This window comes from Macrotis lagotis, chromosome 7, assembly GCF_037893015.1.
Source record: "Macrotis lagotis isolate mMagLag1 chromosome 7, bilby.v1.9.chrom.fasta, whole genome shotgun sequence".
Lineage (NCBI taxonomy): Eukaryota > Metazoa > Chordata > Mammalia > Peramelemorphia > Peramelidae > Macrotis > Macrotis lagotis.
In genome coordinates, this window is record NC_133664.1 from 197,780,828 (window position 1) to 197,806,570 (window position 25,743).

Sequence of the window (25,743 nt, forward strand, 5' to 3'; positions counted from 1 at the left end):
ATTCTTACAAGGTTTTGTTCTTTTTAAATTACTTTTAAATTCTATGTAAATGCAAATTGTTTCTATTAGACAATAAGGTTCTTCTCAGGTCTCCAGTACAGTGAAAAAAGCCTATCGTACCCAGGTTCAAAACCCTCCTCGGATGAGTAGCATCTCAAATGGAAGCTTGGGAAGACCCTTGAGCTGTCTGCGTGTGTCTGTCTCCCAACCTCCACCCAGACGTTTCTTCATCTCGGGTCTAGGAGCCCAGCCCGAGACTCGTAACTAAGCCCCCAGTTCCAGCCCCAAATCCAAGGCCGGCTGTTCAGTGTGCTCCGCTGAGTGCTGTGGCTAGATGATCCCAGGCTGTGTCTGAGCAGTAAAACCGAGGCCCCAAGCCCCAAGTCAGCGGCGGGGTGGCAGCCGCCTGGGTGAGCCCGGCTCACGGACAGAAGCCGGGGAGGGGAGCGCTGGGAAGGGGAGCAGGCGTGGGCGCTCGAAGGCTCGAGGGGAACAGCCGTTGGCCTCCCGGCGGCGGGCGCTGCGGCTCGGCTCCGATCCCTCCCCAGAGCTGGTCCCGGCGCCCCCGGGGCCAGGGAGCAGCAGCGCGGAGAGAGCCGGGCCCGGAGAGGCGGCCCGGAGGGGGCATGGCAGCAGTGCCGCACGCGGCCGGCCAGAGTGGCGGGCCCCAGGAAGGCTGACCCGCCCGGGGTCGGCCGGGGCTGAGGCGGCAGCGGAGGGCGGAGCGGAGGCCGAGAGCGGAGGCCCTGGCCGAGGTGACCGGGCGGCGGGGGCGGGGCCGGGAGGGGTGCTGAGGGGAGGGATGCTGCGGGGAGGGGATGCTGTGGGGAGGGATGATGTGGGGAGGGATGCTGTGGGGAGGGATGCTGCGGGGAGGGGATGATGTGGGGAGGGATGCTGTGGGGAGGGATGATGTGGGGAGGGATGCTGCGGGGAGGGAGGCTGGGGGGGGGAATGCTGCGGGGAGGGGATGCTGCGGGGAGGGATGCTGAGGGGAGGGAGGCTGCGGGGAGGGGTGCTGAGCGGGGGGATGCTGCGGGGAGGGAGGCTGCGGGGAGGGGATGCTGTGGGGAGGGATGATGTGGGGAGGGATGCTGCGGGGAGGGGTGCTGAGCGGGGGGATGCTGCGGGGAGGGATGCTGCGGGGGGGGATGCTGCACTGAAGGATGCTGCGGGGAGGAAGACAGCGGGGAGGGATGCTGCGGGAGCGCCGCGCTGCCGGGGCGAAGCTGCCTGTGGGGATGGGGATGGGGATGGGGATGGAGCCGAGGCCTCCGGCCTGAGGCGGTTGTGTCCCAGGCGGTTCTGCCCCCGGGGCAGATTCAAACGGAGCCCAAATAACGGATAATTGGAACTCGGTCCGGCAGTTGGAGGCACAGAGCCTCGGGCTGGAAGACCCAGGAGGCCCCCGCCCTGAACGCGGTCTGATTTCCGCAGGTTGGGCCACTGCCTGGTGCCCGGCTCCGGCTCGGGCTCCGTGAAGGACTGCAAGGACCCCATCCCCACCTGCCTCCCCCACCCCAGCCCAGCTCGGGCCAGGCCAGGCCAGGCCATCCCACCTTCCCTGCCTGGGGGGACCAAGTTGAAAGTGGCCCCGCTCCAGTAGACCCTGTTCAGGGAGCCCGACCCCAGCCCCCCAGCACCCCCCCCCACCATAAAGTGTCCTCCCAAGAGAACTCAGCCCATCTCACCAGATGACGGGGCTTGTGGTGAATAAATGGAGCCAAGAAGCGAGGCCTCAAGGAAAGGGGACAAGGGAAGGGTCAGCTCTGGGACAGGTTGGGAAGACATAGTCTGATGGGCGTCAAAGTGGTCTCCCTTAGTGAACCTCTCTAGGAGAGCCAAAGTTCACTCCCTTGTGAAAATAAGACCTCCTCTGCAAGCTCTCTCCCCTCTGTTCTTACAGGACAGGAAACTGGGGCCCAGAGAGGTAGCTAAGTCTCCAGAGCCACACAGTGAATTAGTAGCAGAGTCAAAACTGAAATCCAGCAGCAGCTAGTTTGCAGAGTGTATACGGCACGGGCCCTGGAGTCAGGAGGACCTGAGTTCAAATGCGGCCTCAGACACTTAATAATTTACCTAGTGGTATGACCTTGGGCAAGCCACTTAACCCCATTGCCTTGCAAAAACCTTAAAAAAAATTGAAATCCAGGCTTTTTGCCTTTAGAAGAGAACTTATTCAAATACACTTTGAAAAAGAAAAAAAGAGAGATAGGAACCCAGCTCCTGGGGATAACCCATTTTACAGAGGAACAATTCTAATTTTAGGAAGTTTTCCCTTTTATCAAGCCTAAATTTGCCTTTTGGCAACTTTCTCCCATTTTTCTTAGTTCTGTCCTCTTAAGGCCAAGCATCTAGTTCAAAATCTTCCTACAACAAAGATTTTCAAAACAATTGACAAACAATTGAGTTTCTCCAGAAACTAAAGCCCTAGTTTCTTCAAATGATTCTCCTCTGGCAAGAGGTCAAGGCTGTTCAGCAACCTGGTTGCCCACTTTTAGATGCCATCCAGCTTCCTTCCTTTTAAGAGCATCAAAACATAACAAAACCACTGCCAGACTTTTGTCTTATTCAACTTCTTTTTGACCTTTGGTGAATTAGGATTCTGAAGAGACACTTGGGATCATCTCCTCCAGAAGAGGGTAAGTACTTTGCCCTAGTATAGTTGCTTCTAATTACTTGCTCATATTTACCCCTTTATATTGCTTACTTATGTTGATATTTTAGAGTTTCTACTTGGCTCTGATGTTTTTCATCAAGAATGACCATTTTCCCCCTGTAGGAATATATTCAATTTTGACAGGTAAGTTACTTTTGGTTATAAGCATACATCTCTTGCCTTCTGCAATATAATGTTAGCAACTCTGTACCTTTATAGTTTTAGTTATTAAGTTTTGTACAAGCTCACATTTGAACTCTTTCTGATTGCTTGCAGTACTTTTTCTTTGACTTAGAAGCTTTTGACTGACGTTCCCAGCATATTTATTTGGGTTTTTCTTTCAGGATATGACCCGTGAATTTTTCCTCTTTGCAGTTTTCCTTCTGGTTCCAATAGATATGTTTGTAAGTCAGTAAATATTTATCAAGTACTTATTATTTGCCAAACCTTGTGCTAAGCACTGGGATTACACAAGAGTTCCTGCTCTCAAGTGGCTCGTATTTGAAAGGGGAAGACAATACAATATGCAAACATCTTTATAAATAAGATACATTCAAAATAAATTGGAAATAATCAAATAATCAAAAATTACTGAAATTGGAGAAGATAGAGAAAAAGTTTCCTGTGAAAAGCCCCAGCAAAGATGACAAGAGAAGCACCTAGATGGGAGAAACCTGGAAAGAAGAGAAGTCAAGAAGAAGATGGGATGGGTATTCTCAAAGGCAAGCCAGAGGTCAAGAAGGAGGACTGAGAAAAGGCAATTGGACAATTTGAGGTTTGGCAATTAGATTATGAGTAACTTTGGAGAAAGGAGCTTCACTGGAATGATGAGGTCAGAAGCCAAATGGTAGAGAATTAAGACAGTAAAGAGACAGCTAGGTGTCATAGTGGATAAAGCACCGGCTCTGGAGTCAGGAGCACCTGGGTTCAAATCCGGTCTTAGACACTTAATAAATACCTAGCTGTGTGGCCTTGGGCAAGCCACTTAACCCTGTTTGCCTTACAAAAAAAAAAAACAACAAAAAAAAAGAAGACAGTAAAATCAAAGGAAGTAAAGGTAACTATTGAAGATGTCCTTCTCAAAGAGCAAAAGGAAAGAGATGTAAAGGAGGAGCTAATAAGTAGTGCAACATCCAAGTGAGGGATTTTTCAGGATGGGTCATGGGCATGATTGAAGGCAGTCAGGAAACACTCAGTGCAAAGGGTAAACCTGAAGATAAGAGAGAAACCAAGTATTATAGAAGGGGCAATTTACTGGAGAAGAAGGGATGAAATGGGATATGTGCATGTTGAGGGGCTTGTTTTGGTAAAGTGAAGGGCCACATTATGTAAGATAGGGTGAAGGGAGAAGGCAGAACAGTTCTGAGTGATGTAAGAGAAGAAGGAAGGAAGAAGTCAGAGCTCTTGACATGTGACCTCAATTTTTTTTCCATTAAACTGTGAAGCAAAGTTTTCAGCAGAGAGAATGAGGGCTAGGGATGGGGAGAGCCATAGGACATTTGAAGAGAGATGAAAGATTTGGAAGAGCTACTCTGGTGAATGGGATAGTGATTTATTTAGGGATATGTAAATATATCCCATGTTCTATAAATAGAGAAGTGATGTATTTGTGAGTGTTGCAAAATCAAGGGTATGAAAATTTTTTGTGTGTGACTGAAATGGGGAGAAGTAGGTCATATGAAGTGAATAATCTGAGGAACTTGGAGATTAGTATGTTTATCACTATGTAAGTTGAAGTTCTCTAGTAGAAGGAACAGGAATTGAGTAAGAGAGAAAAACTCTGAATTAGGCAGTAAACTCTTTAAAGAAAGAAAGGAAATATTCTGGGTATCAGTGGACAAGCACCACCAGAATTTTGATTGGGTGGTAGATATGGATTAAGTGTACTTCAAAGGAGGAGAAGTTCCTGAGTGATGGTGATAAGAGGAAAAACTTTGTTCCTAGGAAATGGGGACCAAGAAATATTCCAACTTCTTGGCCTTAATCAGTGAATTGAGTAGGATGAGCAAAATTGTAGCCAATGCAGGAAAGGCAGGCTGGGAAAGTTATGTCATTAAGAGGAGTTTTAAGGTGAAAACACTTTTGTTGCCTATGGAGCAGGCATTCCAGAGGAGATAGAATGGAAGGAGTGGGACATTGAGGGAATTAGATTATACTCAAGGGATCAAACAGTAGGAGATGAGGAATGGAACTTAAAGAATGCTGAAGAATTTCAGAATCACTGGAATGGAGAGGATCAGGGAGGGGAGTGGAAGAACTTAATAATCATTGAGAAGTAAATTCTGGTAAGTTTTTATTGTCCTTAGGGGTTTGACCTCAAGGTAGAGTTCACTTAGGGTCAGCAGTTCAAGGGAAGGAACAAATGGTGGAAGTTGGAGGAATGCTACTATTATTCTTCCTTCAAGGCAGGAGACCAGTCTAGAGACTATGAAATTACATTCTCCCTCTTTCCTAGAATGGAGGAGTCTCAGGCTTGATAGAATGGTTTCTCTCTCCCTGAGGATGTTAGGGAAGCAAGACAGAGACCATGTTGATCCAGGCAGTTTTCTTTCATGATTTCTTGAAATACAATATTCATAAACTCTTTTGGGTGATGTCTTTTAGATATTTCAATGACCCTAAAATTGTTTCTCTTGGATCTTTTTTCCAGATCATTTCTTTTCTTTATACGAGAACTCCATGTTTTCTTTTATATATTTTCAGGCTTTTCATTTTATTTGAATAATTCCTTTCTGAAGAGGTTAATTTCTGCTTGTTTAATTCTAATTTTCAAGAAGTCTCTTAAATGAGTAAAATTGAGTACATGGACCTTATATACTAAACTTAATTCTCCTTCCAAATCTTTTTGCTAAAGGTCTTATTTCTTTTCAGTTTTTTTCTCTGTTTCATTTATAATGTAATTTTTAGATTCTTCATTTCTTCTAGGAATCCTAGTAGATATCATGGCTGATTTATTTCTTTTGTGACTTTTCCTTTAGATGATTTAGTTATTCTCTTCTACATTTGTGTCTTGGGCATTCTTGACACTATAGTTCTTTATTGTGTTGTTGGTGTTTGTTCATTCTTCCAGTCCTATTTTTCATTTGATATTAGAGTCAGGTTCTGGTCACTTCTGGAGGGAATGTCTGGACCTTAGTTTATGACTTTGATCCTGGTTTGGGTCTCTATAACCTGGGTAGAATTCCATTAGACTTCTGCTTGGCTTCCTTCCTTCCTTGTCAGCCAGTTGGAAGGCTCTGCTGGTTCAGAGCAACAGAACCCATGCTCCTGCTTGATCTGAGTTCCTTGACCTCTTTACTCAGTAAATAACTTTTTTCCAAGGCAATGGACTTGCCCAAAGTCACACAGGTAATTATTAAGAATCTAATTCCGGATTTGAACTCAGGTTTTCCTGACTTCAGGGCTGGTGCTTTGGCTGGTGCTCTATCCACTGCACCAACTAGCTATCCTCTTGCCCTCTTTCCCCAGTTGATGGACTAAATCCATGACTCCACTCTGGGGTCAGGGCCAAACACCCAAGGAGCAACACTCTGACCCTTACACTAACATGACTGGGTCCCCTGGGTCAGTCCTTGTTGGAGGTACAATTGCTCTATAGCTGCTTGCAACACACACCTGCAAGTCAGTCAGGTGGTACATATTTATGAAGCCCTACTGTGTTTAAAGCCCAGTTAAGTAGTGAGGGATGATCATGACGGAGTGGTTATGGTGATGGCTTAGAACTCCATTGGGATTTCCCCTGACAGGTTGGTATCCTACCTACTACCAGTTGCCTTGCCCTAAATGTTGGGAAATACAAAGAAAGACAGAAGACATTTCCTATTCTGGAGGAGCTCACAATCTGACAGAAACCTGCAAAATTGCAAATATACAAAAAAACTAGGAACAGATAAATTGGAAATGATCAACATTGGTAAGGCATTAGAATGAAGAGGGATCAACAAAGACATCCCACAAAAATAATGGAATTTTAGCTGAGACTTGAAGAGAGCCAGAGAAGCCAGGATAATGACTCATCTTGAAGGTTGAGATAAGGAAGGAAAACATTCCTAGGCATGGGAGACCTGAAAATGTCCAGTGAAAATGGAGTAACTAGTTTGAAGAATAGCCCAGGGGGCCAGTATCACTACCCTAAAAAGTGGGGTTGTGTAATGTGTAAGAAGGCTGCAAAGGCTTGTGCTTTAGGAGAATCGCTTTGACAACTGAGGCAGGATTGACTGGAATTTAGACCAATTTTGAGATGATATGGACCTGTATTAGAGTGATGGCATTATTAGAGGAGAAAAATGGGTATATGAGAGGTAGAAGGAAGTATCAACAGAAGATTAAAAACAAGTCTTGGCAACATGGATATAGAGAGTGAGGAGTTGAAGATGACACATAAGATGCACACTGGGGAACTGATTAGTGGTGGCCTCCAAGTTTGGCAATAATAATTATAAATAAAATTAATGTCATATATAGAATGATAGTACTTAGAAGGGACTTAGTTAATCTACATTTTCTTTATCAGAGTGGTAAAGTGGGACACCTAATTGTGGACAAAGTAGGAAGTGAGTTTGGCAAGGAATGTATTGGTCATGTGTCTGTTTCTGTGTGTGTGTGTGTGTGTGTGTGTGTGTGTGTGTGTGTGTGTGTGACTGGATTGCATTTTATTTTTTATTCTCACAAATTATCTCATAAATTGTCACCCAATTGTACAATAAAAAAGTAAACCATTGCATATCTTTGTATAAAGGTCTAGAGATTGAAGATCTGATAAATTTTAAAGAAATAGACTCTGAAAACTTCTTTCCCATGGTAATGAGATTTCCATATTTTCAGGACATTTTTGTCAGCAGTATCTTTGCTAGGACATCGGTTTAGAAATTCAAGACTTTCTTGAGAACTATAATCCTGAGAATATATTTTATTCTCACCAAGTCCCTTTCCTTCATTTTCAATTATTTAGCTCATAACACAAAGGAATAAAAAATTTGTGGGTTTTTTCAGATGATTTGTGAGAACAAATTGCTACATACACTTACATCAGTCACCAAGTATTTTTAGCACTTATACTTGATGGATAGATCACTGACTGTCAGGAAGATTTAGTTTCAAATTCCATCTTAGATACAACTTAGTCACTAGGGACTAGGTATACAAATACAACAAAAGAAAATTCTTTCCCTCAAAGAAATTAGCATAATTTTCCTCTTTTCTTTTTTCGTTCTGAGTTCTCTCTTTTCCTTTACTTCTACTATCCATTGAGAAAGAAACATTATACCTATTATACATAAGGAGGTATGCCAAATATATTTCCTCATTAGCCATGTTTCACCTTCCCTGAAAAGAAAGGAAATAAATATATGCTTCAATGTGTATTCTAAGAGTATCCTTTGAAGTTTTGGTGGATCACTATATTTATCAGAGTTGTTATGTCTTTTGCAATTGATTATCATTATAATATACCTGTTATTACCAGATTATTCTGGTTCTGCTTATTTCACTTTGCATCAGTTCATTTAAGTTTTTCTGAAATCATTCCCTTTGTCATTTCTTATAGCATAAGAATATCTTTCTATCTCACTCATATAGTTTCATTCAGTCCCCGATTGATGGACATCCTCTCAGTTTTCAGTTGGCACCACAAAAATTGCTGCTATAAATATTTTTGTACTTACATATTTATGGGATCTTTTCCTTTTTCTTTGATCTCTTTGGAAGTATAGTTGAAATATCCATATTGCTTAGTCAAAGGGTATGCATAGTATTATAGCCTTTGGGTAGAGTTCCAAATTTATTAGCCTCCTTTTCCTAACCAACTAAATAGAGCCCCAAGTCCTTACTGGAAGTTGCAGTGCAAAGAGTCCCACAGAATAATGCAATTACCCTTGTATAGATGAAAGGTAGGCAAACTAATTTTTTAGGGAGATTTAATGTTTTTGGAATTTGGACATCTGCATTTCTTCACCCTTATGCCTTCATTTATTTATTGCTTTCTAAGAAGAGGTACACTCCATCAGACATCAATTGTTTTTTAAAAAGCAAACATAATAAAAATCTCACAGGTGCAGCATTATTATAAAATAAAGAGTTGTTGACCTTGGCTAGGGCCTAACTCAGGTGCTCTTGAATACCTTACATACCAATACATAACATGGAGATGGAGAACTTTATAATCAGGAGAAACTTTGATTGATATCACGTAATGCTTTCTTTGTAAATTGATGATTATGATACCCACCTCAGAGAGTTAACTGGAGGATCAAATGTAATGATGTGCTAAGTTCATAAAACAAGGTCATTTAAATATCTTTACCCTCACTATTGATCCAGACCAAGGAAATCCAAAATGGAAAGATATGGAAGTAGAATTAATAAGACTTGGCACCTGATTGGTTATATGAGGGAGAGGGAGGATAAGTAAAGGTGAACAGTTGAGTATGACATCTAGGCTGTGAACCTTGGTTACTGAAAGAATAGTGGTATGCTTCACAGAAAGAGAGAAAGTGAAGCAAAAGTCCAATACTTTTCTTCCCTCATCCCTACCCCAACTTTTAGCTTGCTTTTCCTAATCAAGAAAATATAAGCCTTGTGTCTGCAGTGGAATTCTTGGTGGAAAAATTCCACAGAATAACACAATTACTCTTGTCTGGATGAAGAGTGGGCAAACCAGTGTAGGTAGGAGATTCAATGATTTTAGAATTTGGACATCTGCATTTCTTTATCCGTGGGTTTCATTTATTCATTGCTTTCTGAACTGTCTATCAGACAAAGAACAATTTTCAGATGCAGCATTTTTAAAAACAATGAATTGTTGACTTTAGGTGCTCTTGAATATCTTACACATTGGAGATGTGTAGATGGAGATGTAAGAGGGATCTTTATAATCAGAAGAAACTTGGATTTTGCTATGTCATATTATATTGATGCTTTTTCTGTAAATTGGTGATATATCTAACTCACAGAGTTATCTAGAGAATCAAATGAAATGATGTGTAAAGTCTGTAAAACATGTTATATGGGAGGCAGCTAGGTGGTGCAGTGGTTAGAGCACTGGCCCTGGAGTCAGGAGAACCTGAATTCAAATTTAACCTCAGACACTTGATAATTACCTATCTGTGTAACCTTGGGCAAGCCACTTAACCCCATTGCCTTACCAAAAAAAAAAAAAAAAAAAAGTAAAAACAAACATGTTATAATTATTTTCTCTTCTTACTGTCCCAGGCCATGGAAATCCAGAATCTTTTCATATCTTCATAAATGTTGACATGTGTACATGATTAATATTAGTCATATTTGAAAGCATGGGTTGTCAAACTAGCTAATAATCTCCCTTCCATTTAACATGGGAGTAAAGGATGAAACAAAAAAAGATTTGCATTTTTGAAGTTACTATTAATACTTACAAATTTGATAAAATTGCATTTGCTCTCATTAATACCCATGCCTTTCCATGTTTTGGGGATCTATATATGTTGAGGCAGCTGACCTGGGATTAGTTTGCCTTTCTAATGCCAAGAAGACAAGTTTTAGTTGTTTTGTTTTGGACTATTATTTGTAAGCTATTTTAACCTCATTTTCTTTTCTTTCCATGGCTTAAAGCACTCTGTTCTGAAATGTTTAGAGTCAAAGGGAGTCTGGTTCTCAACATTTCATCTTAGGTTTGATTTCAGGTGAAGGATAAAGATAGAAGCTATGTTTCTATCTCTCTGGTGATATTTGTAGCTGAAAAGAAAAAGAAATCACCCTCTAAAATTGTTCATCTATCATATGGGAGGGGGGGAAATATACTAGAGAAACAGAAATAGAGGCAGCCAACCTAGCCATCTTTGTTTCTCCCAGTTCTTTTCCTTCCTGTAATATCCTTTACTTCTCTCTTCTCTAATAGTTTCTTTTTTTTTAAGTTTTTTTGCAAGGCAAATGGGATTAAGTGGCTTGCCCAAGGCCACACAGCTAGGTAATTATCAAGTGTCTGAGATCAGATTTGAACCCAGGTACTCCTGACTCCAGGGCCGGTGCTTTAGCAACTGCACCACCTAGTAGACCCTCTAATACTGTTTCTATAGAGATAAAGAGAAAATTTTTGGATCCTAGAAGAGTTTATCTCATTGCATTCCTCTGTCCATAATTCCCTCAAGATAGCTAATTAGCTCATTCAATGAATAAAACACTAGATATGGAATCAGGAGTTTTGATTTCATTGAGTTTCAATCCTGTTTCAGAGCTCCTTGTGACTCTGGGCAAATCATTTAACTTTTATTTGCCTCAGTTTCTTTATCAGTAAAATGGATATTATAATAGTACCTCTCTCCCAGGGTGATTGTGAGGATAATATTTGTAAAGTGCTTCATCAAACCTAAAGGCACACACACACACACACACACACACACACACACACACACACACAAAGACATGTGTAAATAGTTATTTCCTCCTTCCACATTTTCATTTCCTTCATAGAAAAGTTTGACTTTTATATCTGTCCATTAGACTGTCACCTAGACTACACATTTCACCAAAACCATATCTTCCTAAAGATAGACTATTTTATCACAATTTTCAAAAAAGACGTTGGGAAAGTCTGCTTTTGGACACCAATTTATAATTTCTGGGACTGACCAGAAATTATACTGAAAATTAAAAATAAAATTATTTTTCTTTTTTCCTAGGAAATATACTGATTTGTTTAAAAATTTCTGCCCCATCACCAGAAGAGTTTTAAGTTTGTGTTTTCTGCCTATATTTGGTGGAAGGAGGTAGTTTCTTTTACACATAATATCTCAGGTTCCTGCTCAAAGATAAAGAATTTTTAAAAAATTGATATGTTAAGTTTTATAATACCCTCAAAAATAAATTTTATGGAAAGCTATATTATATACCTAGACAAAACATTTGTTCCTTATATTCTCTTTTTTTTTACACCCTCATTTTCCTTTCTTTTAGTAATCATCTCTGGTTATTTTACCTGTTTTTCCAGAAATTTAAAACTCTTGGTAAGATTTTTGGTCTTGCTAGCAAAAGTCATCCATCTTCATGTAAAAGCCAGGGGATCTCAGATATCCAGCTGTTTACTTTTGAAGTCCAGGAGGAAAATAAAATGAAGAAACTACGGGAGAATATCAACAGGCAAACAGTAGCGGAAATGAGATTAGAACTGGGAAATTTTTAGGTAGTCAGTTGGATGCAGGTAAATGTTTTGGGATAGCCAGGTGGACACACATTATCCTAGCATCTTAGTCTTTTATAAGAACCAAGGCAAAAATTGTTTTCTCCTTTGTTATGGGGAAGTGAATTAGATTGTGGTTACAGATGGCCAAATGGTGGCATTAATCAACTTCTTTAGGAAGAGGAAATTACTTTGGGACTAGCTGGTTTGGTATATAAGAATAAAGTTTTCACTCTTCAATCCCATTTCTTCTTATGGTCTTGCTGACCTTTCATCTTGAGTTTGACTAGAGGTATCGTGCAGTGCCCAAATAAGCAGTGGGGTGAAATGATGACCTGTCTTCTGTGTCATATAGGAAGTTGCCTTCCTATTCCTCTGACTTGAGGAGGGAGAATTTTAGGAGTCAGGATATTGAGACTTGCAAGAGAACTCAATGACATATATTCTAGCTAAGGATTCATTTGCCAATTTGTATCACTAGATAGTACCTAACCCTGAGTCCACCTTCTAACAGACTCTGATCTAGTTTTAGAAGATTCATGCCCCAGAATCTTTGCTGAGGTATTTCTATCCTGCCTTCTCCAAAAGGATTTACCATAGGTTTTTTTTTTAATCACATCTTTTTAATCACTAAATGGTGTTGTATTGTTCAGGAGTGTATGAATATTCTCTCGTATTTTGCAGTAAGGCGTGGCTGGAGGACATACACGGCCCCTTGGAGCCGGAGAAGCCGCGCGGCCCCACCAGGGGCCCACACATCCTCGCCAGCCACCGGGAAGGGACTCGGCCGGAGCCATGGCGGCGACGACCAAGGTAAGGGTCCTGGCGCCCCGGACCCGGGAAGGGGGATGGGGGGTAGAGATGCCGACCGGTGAGGATACTGCCCCTGCTCTGAGGATGCTGCCCCCGCCCCGAGGGCTCTGCCCTCCAAGGGAGCTGGCCCCGCCCCGAGGATGCTGCCAGTGCGCGTCTCCGGGAGGACGAGGGCACAGGGCCGTCCGGCTGCCGCTCCCCCGGCTCCGGAGTGCCCGCTCCCCAGACGGGACCCCAGGGAAGGGGAGGCTGGCGAGGGCTGGGAGGGGAGGGTGTGAGGAGGGTGCTGCCCCCCGAGGATGCTGTCCCCGCCCGGAGGGTGTTGCCCCCCCGAGGGAGCTGTCCCCGCCCCGAGGGTGCTGCCCCCCCGAGGATGCTGCCCGTGCGCGGCTCAGGGGGAAAGCGGGCACAGGGCTGTCGGGCAGCTCGCGCCCCCGGCTCCGGAGCGCCCGCTCCCCGGGCGGGACCCCCCGGGAAGGGGAGGTTGGCGGGGGAGGGTGTGAGGAGTGGGGAGAAGGCGCGGCCACCGAGGAAGCCCCCCGCTTTGGGGACTGGTGGGTGGGGCGCCCCTCCCAAGGTCACCCCTCCCCGCCCAGGTCCCGGGCTTCTGAAGTTGAGGGAGCTGCAGATAAGGGCTCTGGAGGCCCAGGCTGCCAGGAGCTGTTGGCGGTGCCGGGGGTGGGGGGTGAGGGGCTCCGCATCAGGCTTTGCCCCAGGAAATGCAAACGGGGCGCGCTAGGTCGGGGGTTGAGTGGGTGGTCTCTCCCTAAGGCGAGGAGAACGGGATGCTCCATGGGGGGGGGGAGCACAGGGCCCCCAAGACAGCCCTCCTGCCAGAGACCCTCATCTCCAGAGACAGCTGGAGCCCAAATGGATGGCTCCGGGGGATCTTAAAGCCATGAGCTTGCAGGAATTCGAGCCCGGCTTCTCCAGCAGCCCCAGGTCTTGCTGTTTCTGGCCCGTGTTCCCAAGACCAGACTGCAAACAGTTCTGTCTGCTGAATCCCACCCTTAATAACATTGCTTGAGGGCATAGCTGTCTATCCCTTCCTTCTCATTGTGCCCTCTTTTAAAAAAAGCTAAATTAGTTGACTAGCTTTCCCATTACCTAAAACCTTTTCCCCTAGTGATGTACTGTGCGACATACTGTGCCTTCCCAGTTCAGATTTTCCCATGGAACTTGAAGCATGCACACAGTAGTCCCTCCATAAATGTTGATTGAACTTACCCCTTACTGTCTCCTCTTGGCTCTCATCCACATCCTGAATGTGCACATCAACCAATCCACAAGGTTGGCTGCTTGGAATGTCTGAGAAACATATTATACCAGCAGTAGTGGTATGAGTAATTTGGGAAATGAGGAGAGTGGTACATTGGGGGCATGAGGGACAATCGGCCAATTCAAAGGCTAGGAAATGAGGTCAGTGGAGGTGAAGAGGTAAGAACAGCCACTGAAGCTAGAGTATGGGAGGAAAGGAATGTATAAGTAGACAGGAAGCATATAAAGGGACCAAGTGGTGGAACTTGAATACAGCTTTATAGATCTTCTGAAAGAGGAAAAATAACCAGGGGACTATTTTGTTTCTTTACCCACCAGGTCACCGGCTCCCTCCTTTTCTCTGTTGGAGTAGCTGCTATAAGCTCTTTTCAATTTGGCTACAATACTGGTGTCATAAATGCCCCGGAGCAGGTAATTACCCAGCCACTTAGTAAATAGACTTAGTGGAATCCCCATTTGCTCCCTGATTTTAAAGCTGACAGAGCTCAGAATTGGGGGTGCGGGTGGGGTTCAGTGGGGGACATAAGACATTACATTCATAGTGAGGAAAGAGGAAGAACAATCTTAGTACTTAATGAGTCATTTATAGGTGAATGTAGGTGAACATAGGTGAATCACGACCACCCTATGTCATTCAGCACAAAGGGAAGGAAAAGGCTTTATAGTTCTCCAGTGCTGCCACCTGCCAAAAGTCTGTCTATAGACTAAAGATATGGAACACATAGGAAACGCGATTGAGGACTCCTAGCCCCAGCCTTACTTTCAGTTTTTAACCTTGTATCTTTGGGGAAATTGCTTAGGTTTTGCATAAAAGCAGATTTTACCCTACTCCTCCACCTGCTATTGTTGAATGTAATCCAGTCCATCATTCCTTGACTCCTTTTATAGATCGTCAAGGACTTTCTCAATTTCACTTTACAAAAAAGAACTGGTCAGCCAACTTCTGAGTTTCTGCTCACCTCACTTTGGTCCTTGACTGTGGCCATCTTCTCCGTAGGTGGCATGATTGGTTCTTTCTCTGTGGGACTACTCGTCAACCGATTTGGCAGGTATTACTCAAAAGCCAGTCTAGAAAGAATGGTGAAGGGATTACTATAAAAAACATGGGCTAATTTAGAGTAAAACCAGTGAATTAAGGGTGCAATGGAGCAAGCATTAAATGTAACCAGTTAAGCCTCATTTAACTCTATAGTTAAAACTTTGAAGTAGATACTGTAGATAATTTTCTCATGAGAAAATTGATTGTACCACCTAGCCTACCCCTCTTTCTGAGAGGAGAAAGTATAGGTGAAGGAATTGAAATTCTGAATACTACAGGTTTAATTTGAAAATAGGTTTCCTGGCTTTCTACGGGCCCTTTTTCTAGAAGTCTCAAAAACCTGAAACTAAGAGTCCCCACACATACACTTAGCTATTTCAGCAATAATAGGACTACTCAGGAAGCAATTAAAACAAAGCTTGGGTCAGTGGCTAGAGCACCAGCCTCGGAGGACCAGAGTTCAAATTCTGTCTCAGACATAATACTTAACCTGTTAACCTGTGTGACCTTGGACAAGTCCTAATCCTATTGACTTGGGGGGAAAAAAAATCAAAACTTTCTGGATACTCTCAAATTTCATTTGACTCTGTCTCACTTGCCAGGACCAAATCAATATATATATAAGAAATTGGGGCTTCATCTTAAGTCTCATTTTCATTATCTTTCAACCCAAGGTCATTTTGTGTAATCTTAACTTTTACCAAATGAGGTCTATGATCTAAGATTAGGCAGAAGATGGAAGAGGTTATCAGTTGCCATCTTGGCTTGGCCAATAATATTCCTAAACAAGCTACAAGAGAGAGACTATTATTTCCCTGTTTTTAACCTAGTCATACAAATGGGGAAAACTGAATAGAGAATAATTTATAGAAAATGAGACCAAAAAAAGGGAAAAAAAACTAAGGTGAAGGAATGAGGAAAAGAATCAAAACACAAGAAATATGTGGAAGAAACAAGCCAAGGAAACAGTACAGCTAAGAGGAAAGCAATATAGAGAAATCATACTTAGGTACAATATCTGCTTTTATAGGCGCAACTCCATGCTCATCATCAATGCACTAGCACTTGTGGGAGGTGCTCTTTTGGGCTTCGCAAAGTTCTCCAAGTCAGTGGTGGAAATGCTGATCCTGGGTCGGCTGGTCATTGGCGTATTCTGTGGACTTTGCACTGGCCTTGTGCCCATATATATTGGAGAGGTCTCCCCAACTAACCTTCGTGGAGCCTTTGGCACCCTAAACCAGCTGGGTATTGTCGTGGGGATCCTCATTGCCCAGGTATTCTTATGTTCTTCTATTCACTGGGTGAAAGTGGGTAAGGGAAGGTACAAGGGAACTTAATTTTGCTCTTTCAGTACCCAGCATCCATCCAATAGATTCATGTTCATGATACTTGAGAGGGCCTGATAAGTTATTAGTTTAATTACTAGTTCTGGGAAAGTAGGCTTATTTTTTTTTTCCTTTAGTGATTTAAGATAAGGCCATAAAATGACTAATGAAGGTAAAGATTTTTAAAATAGTGCCCTTGACTAGAATTTTTTAAAGGTAAACTATGCCTAATTTCACCCCAAAAAATTTGTCTTATAATTTTAAAAGGTTCCTTGGCATATAATTCTGATATAATTTTTTTTTGGATCCTTAGATCTTTGGACTAGAATACATAATGGGAACTGAGAATCTCTGGCCAATGTTATTAGGTTTTACTGTCATCCCTGCTATTCTGCAATCTATAGCCCTTCCAATATGCCCTGAAAGCCCCAGATTCCTACTTATCAATAAGATGGAAGAGGAGCAAGCCCGAAAGAGTAAGTATTAAGGAATATTTTTGAGGCAATAACGTCAGGAGTTTGCACCTACTCTCCCTTGAGTAGCTTTTTTAAATAACAAGTTTTGGGAGAATCCCTAAAGCAATCTTTATGCTTGGTCTCTTTCTAGTTCACTCTTTAGGAAAAATGAATTTCGTTAAACTAATTTACCCCCTGTTCCTATTCCCAGTTCTTGTGAAGTTATGGGGCACTCAAGAGGTAGACCAGGATATCCAAGAGATGAAGAATGAGAGTGCTAAAATGTCACAAGAAAAGAAACTAACTGTGCTAGATCTCTTTAGGGTACCAAATTATCGACAGCCTATTATCATTGCCATTATGCTCCAGCTCTCTCAACAGCTCTCTGGAATCAATGCTGTGAGTACCTAAATCCTTTAATTACTTTAACATTAGTATCATGATTTTTGTTTCATTATTTCTACTCATTAATATTAATAATAATTGACGGGGAACCCCAATTTACAAGTGAGGAAACTGAGTAAGGATAAATGACATGCTAACTTCCTGACTTTAGGTTCATGTGTTCACAGTAAGCATACAGGAAGGACCCTTGCTGATTGGTTGCTACCACTGAACCTACCTAATAATTCTGGTTCCATAGATCATTCAACAGAGTGCCAACTGATTTGTCTTTTATGAGGGTCATAACAATGATCTTAAAACTTAAGGGGGGAGGCGGAGCCAAGATATCGACAAGAAGGGATCCTGTCTTAGGCCCTCTCTCATAAAACTCATAAGCTGAGGACTCTAACTAAATTTTTGAGAAACAGAACCCACAGAGGGACCCAGTGAGGCAGTTCTCCTACTCAAAATAACCTGGAAAAGAGTAGAAAGGCTCTGCTCCCTGGGGTTGGAGGGACGGCCCACCAGAGCAAAAGAACTTCAGCCTCAGAGAGGCAGCACCAGGTTGCTGGGAGCTGGGGCTCCCAGCAGTGGGGGAGTTTCCTGAGCTTCTCCCCAGGAAGCACCAGGCACAAATTGGGGCAACAGCGGGACCTCTGTCAGAGGGAGCATATGAAGCCCAGACCTCAGGGCATACAGCAAGCAGTGCAGTGTTCACAATAGCTCAGATCCAGGAAGAGAAGCAGACAGAGCCAGTAACCAGAAGCCCCCAGGGCATAAGCCCATTGAACCTAGGGAGGGGAATGAAGAGAGAAAGACTGCAGAGCTCTGCCCCTGCAACAGGACTCTGGGGCTCTGACCACATTCAGATCCTGATCACAGTCTAGGTGCCCCCATAGAAGAGCAGGGCCCCCCCCACGTCAGCCCCATGGCAGAGGGGGGCACATATGGTCATTCACAGACCAGGAGGGAGGACAGAGCCTCACACACTGGGACCCTTGTGGGAGTGTCCCAAAAGCTCAGGAATCACCCCAAAACCAGGTTCAGGCTGGGAAAATGAGCAAGCAGAGAAACAAGAAGAACACCATTTGAGAAATATTTTGCATATGAGCACAAGAAGGATCAAAATACTCAATCTGAAGATGAGGAAGCACAAGCTCCTGCATCTAAAGACTCCAAGAAAAACAGAAATTGGGCTAAGGCTATGACAGATCTCAAAAAAAGACTTTGAAAATCAAATGAGGGAGTTAGAAGAAAAGCTGGGAAAAGAAATGAGAGAGATGCAGGAAAAACATGAAAATTAAGTCAGCAGCCTAGTCAAGGAAATCCAAAAAATGCTGAAGAAAATAGCATGCTAAAAACCAGCTTAGGTCAAATGGATAAAACAGTTTAAAAAGTTATTGATGGGGTAGCTAGTTGGCATAGTGGATAAAGCACCGACCTTGGAGTCAGGAGTACCTGGGTTCAAATCTGGTCTCAGACACTTAATAATTACCTAGCTGTGTGACCTTGGGCAAGCCACTTAACCCCATTTGCCTTGCAAAAACCTAAAAAAAAAGTTATTGAGGAGAAGAATGCTTTAAGAAGCAAAACTGGCCAGATGGAAAAAGAGATAAGAAAACTCTGAGGAGAACAAATCCATCAGATAAAGAATAGAACTCAGGAAGATTGCTGAATTTACAAGAAATCAGGACTCAATACTTCAAAACCAAAAGAATGAAAAATTAGACGAAAATGTGAAACATCTCATTGAACAAACAACTGATATGGAAAACAGATTTATGAAAGATAATTTAAAAATTATTGGAATGCTTGAAAGTCATGATCAGGAAAAGAGCCTTGACATCATTTTCAAAGAATTACTACAGGAAAATTGCCTTGATATCCTAGAAGCAGAGGGAAAAATAGAAATGGAGAGAATCCACCGATCTCCCCAAGAAAGACATCCCAAAAGACCAACCCCTAGGAATATTATAGCCAAATTCCAAAACTCCCAAGTCAAAGAGAAAACATTACAAGCAGCCAGAAGGACACAGTCCAAATATCGTGGAGCTGCAGTCAAGATCACACAGGACTTAGCAGCAACTACATGGCAAGCTCGTAGGGCTTGGACTATAATATACCGGAAGGCAAAAGAGCTTAGAATGCAGCCAAGAATCAACTAACCAGCAAGGCTGAATGTCCTCTTCCAGGGAAAAAGATGGACTTTCAATGAACCAGGGGAATTTCAAATGTTCCTGTTGGAATGGCCAGAGCTGAACAGAAGGTTTGATCTTCAGATACAGGACTCAGGTGAAGCATGGAGATTGGAGGAGAAGGGGAAAATATGAGGGACTTGATAATGAACTGCAAGCATTCCTGCATAGAAAAATGACACTGATAATACTCATATGAACCTTCTCAGTTAATAGAGCAGGTAGAGGGAGCTTTTATAGTTAAGCACAGGAGAAAGCCGAATTTGAAGATAAAATATGGTGTAAAGATGGAGGCAATAGAAAAAAGGGAAATGTAATGGGAGAAAGAAAAAAGGGGGGATTTTTATTTATTACAATGAGCTATTGCAATGATATGGAAGGGGGAAGGCAAGGGGAAATGAGGGAATCTTTGCTCTCAACAGAGGTGGTTAGGAGAGGAAACAGCATATATACTCAATGGGGTATAGGCATCTGGAGTAACAAAGGCGGGGGACAAGGGGAAGGGGTGGGGATGTGAATGAAGGAGGAGAGGATGGACCATGGGGGGAGAGTGGTCAGATATAACACATTTTCTTTTTTACTTCTTGCAAGGGGCTGGGATTGGAAGGCCTAACCGGGACCATACAGCTAAGTGTATGCTGGGCCTAAGGGGTGGTATGGGGGCTCAGGGCTTCTTGGCCCCAGGACCAGGGATCTGTCTGCTGTGCCACTCAGGTACCCTACAGCAGAGTCAGAGCAAAAAGAGAGAGAAAACATAGTACATGGTAGTGGAGAAATATGAAAGGAGGGAGTTGCGATCAGCAATGGCAACGGTTGTAACAATATGGAAGTAACTTTTGTGATGGATTTATCATAAAGAATGTGATCCACCCACAACAGAGTTGTTGGTGCTGGAAGAAAGACTCAAGCACATTTTTTATTATTATTATTTGGGGGATGCAGGGCAAATGGGGTTGGGTGGCCTGCCTGGGGCTGCATAGCACGGTGATCATTGGGTGTCTGAGGCTGGATTTGGACCCAGGTGCTCCTGGCTCATGGGCCAATACTCTGTCTACCAGCCAGCCACCCCTACTATCACTACTATTTTATTTTATTTTGGGTCTTTTTTTCCCTTTTTTTGGTTTTTGCAGGGCAGTGGGGTTCGGGTGGCTTGCATGTCACCCAGCTGGGTGATTGTTGAGTGTAGGGGGCCAGATGTGGGCGCAGGTGCTCATGGCTCCAGGGCTGGTGCTCCATCTATTGTGCCACCTGGCCATACCTACAATTATTACTATTATTTTTTATTTTAATATTTTTCTCTCCCCTTTACTTTATTGCTCAAGCGAGTCTATGTTTATGGGGAGGAGCAGGTATTTCATTTTCTCTTAAACAAGAATATTTTATTAATGTATAAAAAAATTATTTTACAAAATGAGAATAAATATTAAATAAAAATAAAAAAACTTAAGAGGACTGTCATTTAATAGCAATATATCAACAAAGAAGAGTTTCTTAAGGCATGGGTGGGATCAATTAATAATTATTTGATTATGGGAGATAATGATTATTCCAAAGACAAATGGGATTAAGTTACTTTGCCTACTAGTATTTTCCAATTTACTTGGGATTGTTTTTGAAGAGCAAATAAAAACATTTGTATGAAAGCATTTTGTCTTAAGTGGGAAAACTGTATAAATGAACCTTTAGCTAGTTTTAAACTCAGGTTCTCCTGATTCCAGGACCAGTGCTCTAACTTACCACCTAACTGCCCCTGAAACTGCATTAAGGAAATAACAGACCTTTATCAGTATGAAGACTGAGGATAAATCCTTTAAATTGTAGGGAAGTGGGAAGAGTAATTGTGTCAAGGAAGGACAGGCAATTTGATTCCTTATACCCTGGACCTCTGAATTTATAGCTTACAGCTCACTGAAGATTAGGGCTGTCTTTATAACATAGTCCCTCCTTTTTCTCCCCCAATTAGGTTTTCTACTATTCCACAGGAATCTTCTTAGATGCTGGTGTTAAAGAGCCAGTATATACTACTATTGGTGCTGGTGCAGTTAATGTGGTATTCACTGTAGTTTCGGTGAGTTGTACATTTTAAATTGGGAAAATTTTTTTTTTAATTTAATAGTTTTTCCCCTTATTTCACTTTTGTTCTCCCCCACCACAGAAGGCAGTCTGATATGATAGTCTTTTACACTGTTTCCATGCTATATATATTGATCAAAATTGAATGTATTGAGAGAAATCATATCCTTAAGGAAAACATAAAAGATAAAGTAAAATTGCATAAGATAACTTTTTTTTTAAATTAAAGGTAGTAGTCTTTGGTCTTTCTTTAAACTCCACAATTCTTTCTTAGGATACAGATGGTATTCTTCATCGAAGATATCCTAAAATTGTCCGTGATTATTGCACTAATGAAATGAGCAAGTCCATTAAGATTGATCATCACCCCTATATTGCTGTTTTGGTGTACAATGTAGTTCTGGTTTTGCTCATCTCACTCAGCATCAGTTCATGCAAATCCTTCCAGGCTTCCCTGAATTCTCATCCCTCCTGGTTTGTAATAGAAAAATTGTGTTCCATGATGTACATATACCACAATTAGCTATTCCCCAATTGGTGAACATTCACCCATTTTTAAATTAGGACAAAATGAAACTGGGCAAATGTAGAGGTTATTACATTGGTTAAAACATTGGTTAAAACAAGAATTGAAATCAGTGCCTTTGGGAGGAGGTAGTAAATTCTAGAGGTGAAATGATTGAACAATAGGTAATTCAAGAGATTTCAATATTGGAAAAATGTAATGAGGAAGAGGGAAGGGAAATAAAGGGTGAATGTAATAGCCTTAGGGGTAAGAATGATAAGTAAATAGTAGGGGGTGACCAAAGACCTATGCAGGTTGTGAGTTGGGGAATGCCAATAATTCCTGACCATAGAATAATAACCTTATTTGTGATATTTTTTTCTCCTAGCTCTTTCTAGTGGAGCAAGCAGGAAGGAGAACCCTTCATCTAGTAGGACTGAGTGGCATGGCCTTCTGTTCTCTTCTTATGGTTATTGCCATGTCTCTCAAGGTGAGTGTCTGTGAGAGGGAAAAGGGAAAACCTGATTTTGTCTTGGTTGTCTTGTTCACATTCTTACTGGTTTCTTTATGTCTCTTATTTAGGCTTCTAATATGTGGATGAGCTATGTCTGTATCGTGGCTATCTTTGGCTTTGTGGCCTTCTTTGAAATTGGACCAGGACCCATTCCTTGGTTCATTGTTGCTGAGCTCTTCAGTCAAGGCCCACGCCCAGCAGCTATGGCTGTAGCTGGCTGCTCCAACTGGACCTCTAACTTCCTTGTGGGTTTGCTCTTCCCTACAGCTGCGGTAAGTGAACTAGCTATCCTTGTCTAATCTTACTTGAAACCAGTGTTAGTTCATTTACAATTAGATAAATGAATTATGATTCAAGTAAAGAATAGATGACTAGGTCAGGTATTTTACTAACAGTGTACCTTAAAAGATCAGTCCAAATTGGTTATTCACTTTATAAAAGTCAGTTTCCTCCATCCCTAAATCCTAGAAGGCATTGAGGACAGGGTTTACAAGGGACTAAAATTGGTACAAACAAGGATCATATCAATTATTGTAGAGGGAGAGGTCTGGTTCTTGGTCTGAGAATGAATTTTGACTGAACTTTTTTTCTCCCCTTTAGAAATATTTGGGATCCTATGTCTTTATTGTCTTTACTTTCTTCCTCATCATCTTCTTTTTGTTCACCTTATTCAAAGTCCCTGAGACCAAGGGCAGAACTTTTGAGAATATTACGCAGGTCTTTGAGAACAAGAGTCAGGGTACCATCAGCCCCAGCTTATTGACAGAGAAAGACTCCGCTGCGGATATGAGCAACAATGATCCAGTCAAGGACACATCCTCGTCAGCCCTCTAGAATCCCATGCCTTTCTACCCCTCCTCTTCCAGTCTCCTAACATGGAAAAATATCTCCCTGAGGTGGGGCCCTAATCAGGATATCTGTAACCCAGGATTGTTTCTGATTGCTGCTACTGTTTATTTTTCACCTTACTTCAAGAACGTGAAGATGAATTATTTCACTAATATGTGGGAGTTAGGGATAGGAGAAAGGTTGGGGACCAAATAAGAGAGAGCATCTTCCTCACTTTATTTTTTTTAACTCCGCAGAGTGCATTGAGTTTTTATTTATTTTATCTGCCGGGTTTTATTTCATAAATATTTATTTTTTAAATGTAAAAAGAAAGAATTGCACAAAATAATGAACTGTTTAGGGCAGAGAGAAGGGAGAAGTTGGTGTATAAATTTAAATAAGGGACTGGGGGAGGAGAATAAGGATAGAAGACATAAAGGAGAGATGGAGATTTTCACATGACCTTTAGCAATTTTGATACTGCATGAAAATGAGAATAAACTTGACAATGTTTGTGATGCCTACAAAAGCTATTGGTTTCCTTGTGGATTTTTTCCTTTTTTTTTAAAGCTATAATTACTTGGAAACTGCAATATTGTTGACATCATAGGCTGTAAAGTTGAATGCGGTTGATGGGGTCTACCTCTGGAGAGAGATGGATTTTCTAGATATTTCATTGAAAACTCCCTTCTATTTTTCTTCCTCCCTTTTGGATAGAAAAATATACTGAAAGGGAAAATTTTCCTTGTTTTTGTTCTTTTGGATTTTCTTAGGTTTCAGGTGTCATTGGTTTTTCCCCAAGCCCCAGATCCAAACAAGCATTTGAGGACAGGATTTAGGGGTCATTTACAGAGGACTAGAAATTGGTATGGGAATAATGGGACTAAGTGGTTTATAGAGTTCTTAGGGGATTTTAACTTTTGCCTCCTTAATTCAAGTGAAGAAATGGACATGACTTCTTGTAAATATATGTTTGCATCACTCAACTGGAGAATACTTGGGTGAGGTATAAAAAGCCCCACTCATAATTCACAATTAATTTAGAAAGTAACAACTGGTTCGTGAATATTAATGCTGTTATCAATTCTGTGTAACTGCTCTGGTAACTACTAATTCTGATTCCCTTTGTGTATAAACAAACTCTTGCCTTGGCTAAATGTGATTTGGCCAGCCTCCCTGTTACTACCCCTTAAATCTTAAGTTGCCCCAGGCAGACATACACACTGGTACACATCACCTCCACCTCCCTCCATGCTGGCTAAATTATATATTCCATTAATGATGAAACAGCCTTTAATGAGTTTCACCAATTGGTGAAATGGTGGAATAGGTGGAATGGAAAGGAAAAAATGAGGTACAGGACAGAAAAGGCCTGACCCTCTAGGCAAAAAGTGTATGGGAGGGACTGTAAGATTAGGAATTAGCTGATAAAAAGATCACTGGTGATGGAAGTTGAGTGTCTTTTTTAAATTTTATGGTTTTCTTTTAGTAAATACTTTGAAGGATTGCCCTTGGTGCTTACCTTCCTGACCCACCTTGCCTGTGGACAGTATTTAGTTCTCAATTCTCACCTTTTCTTCTGGGGGCTTGGGTGGGGGGAAGCAATATATATATGTGGATATATACATATATATGTGTATATATATGCAATTTATTGAAGAAAAAAATGTCCTTGATCTCTGATTCTATCCAGTATCATCCTAGATCCTCAGGTAGAACTAGGGTCCAGGAAATGGCAATGATAGTTTAATAGTTTCTCCCTCCCTTTTCTCCACAGCCACAATGTAAATATTTCCAAATGTATTTTCTATGCTTACTACTGTTACTGTGGTTCTGTTTTTAAATAAAAATTTTATTGTAAATATGGGATCATGATCTTTCTCTGTGTGTTACCTAAACTTTTGTGGACCCTTCCTTTTGTGGGTTATAGTGGTTATAGGTAATCCCAACTCAGAAACCTAACATACTTATAGGTGGCATAATTTGTACTGTTTTTACATCAGTAGTATTTGGAAGAAACAAGCTTAAGGTCTGAACAATAATGTTCAGTCAATATATTTTTTAAAATATTTTATTAGTTTTTGTTTTATATATTATAGTAGTTTCTACCTATCATTTTTAGTAAGGTTTTGAATTTTACAATTTTTCCCTACCCTTCCCCTTACAGAAGACAGTCTAATCTTTACATTGTTTCCATGCTATACATTGATGGAAATTGAATGTGTTAAGAGAAATCATATCCTTGAGAAGCAAAATTATGTAGTATATAAGACACTTTTTTAAAAAAATTAAAGGTAATAGGCTTTGATCTTTAAACTCCATAGTTCTTTCTCTGAATACAGACGGTATTCATCGCAGGTACTCTTAAAATTGTCCCTGATTATTGAATTAATGGAATGAAGGAAGTCCATCAAGGTTGATCATCACCCCCATGTTTGCTGTTAGGGTGTATAATGTTCTGGTTCTGCTCATCTCAACATCAGTTCATGCAACTCTTTCCAGGCTTCCCTGAATTCTCAGCCCT

The 25,743-nt window shown here is 41.7% G+C and overlaps 2 protein-coding genes across 4 annotated transcripts in view; both read left to right on the plus strand.

Annotated features, from left to right (window-relative positions):
- Window positions 1–25,743, plus strand: part of A2M (alpha-2-macroglobulin) — a 260,412-nt gene that overhangs the window by 99,732 nt on the left and 134,937 nt on the right.
- Window positions 304–25,081, plus strand: LOC141493268 (solute carrier family 2, facilitated glucose transporter member 3-like). 3 transcript variants are annotated; one of them, XM_074194389.1, is made up of 12 exons: window positions 304–755; window positions 2,602–2,642; window positions 12,495–12,623; window positions 14,220–14,312; window positions 14,790–14,950; window positions 15,971–16,214; window positions 16,579–16,741; window positions 16,932–17,119; window positions 21,263–21,367; window positions 22,266–22,367; window positions 22,460–22,663; window positions 22,992–25,081. In XM_074194389.1, the coding sequence occupies exons 3-12, from the start codon at window positions 12,606–12,608 to the stop codon at window positions 23,223–23,225; spliced, it is 1,512 nt and encodes a 503-aa protein (XP_074050490.1). In that variant the 5' UTR covers window positions 304–755; window positions 2,602–2,642; window positions 12,495–12,605; the 3' UTR covers window positions 23,226–25,081. The 3 variants fall into 3 exon arrangements, with proteins under 3 accessions (XP_074050490.1, XP_074050491.1, XP_074050492.1); XM_074194390.1 differs by lacking the exons at window positions 304–755; window positions 2,602–2,642; window positions 12,495–12,623 and adding an exon at window positions 13,412–13,913 and having other exon boundaries at window positions 14,899–14,950; XM_074194391.1 differs by lacking the exons at window positions 304–755; window positions 2,602–2,642; window positions 12,495–12,623; window positions 14,790–14,950.

Bases quoted from the DNA above. Each gene is read 5' to 3' on its own strand.
- LOC141493268 (XM_074194389.1), top strand. The intron at 16,742-16,931 runs GTAAGTATTAAG...TCCTATTCCCAG, and splicing joins AGAGGAGCAAGCCCGAAAGA to TTCTTGTGAAGTTATGGGGC. The intron at 21,368-22,265 runs GTGAGTTGTACA...TTTTTCTCCTAG, and splicing joins TGGTATTCACTGTAGTTTCG to CTCTTTCTAGTGGAGCAAGC.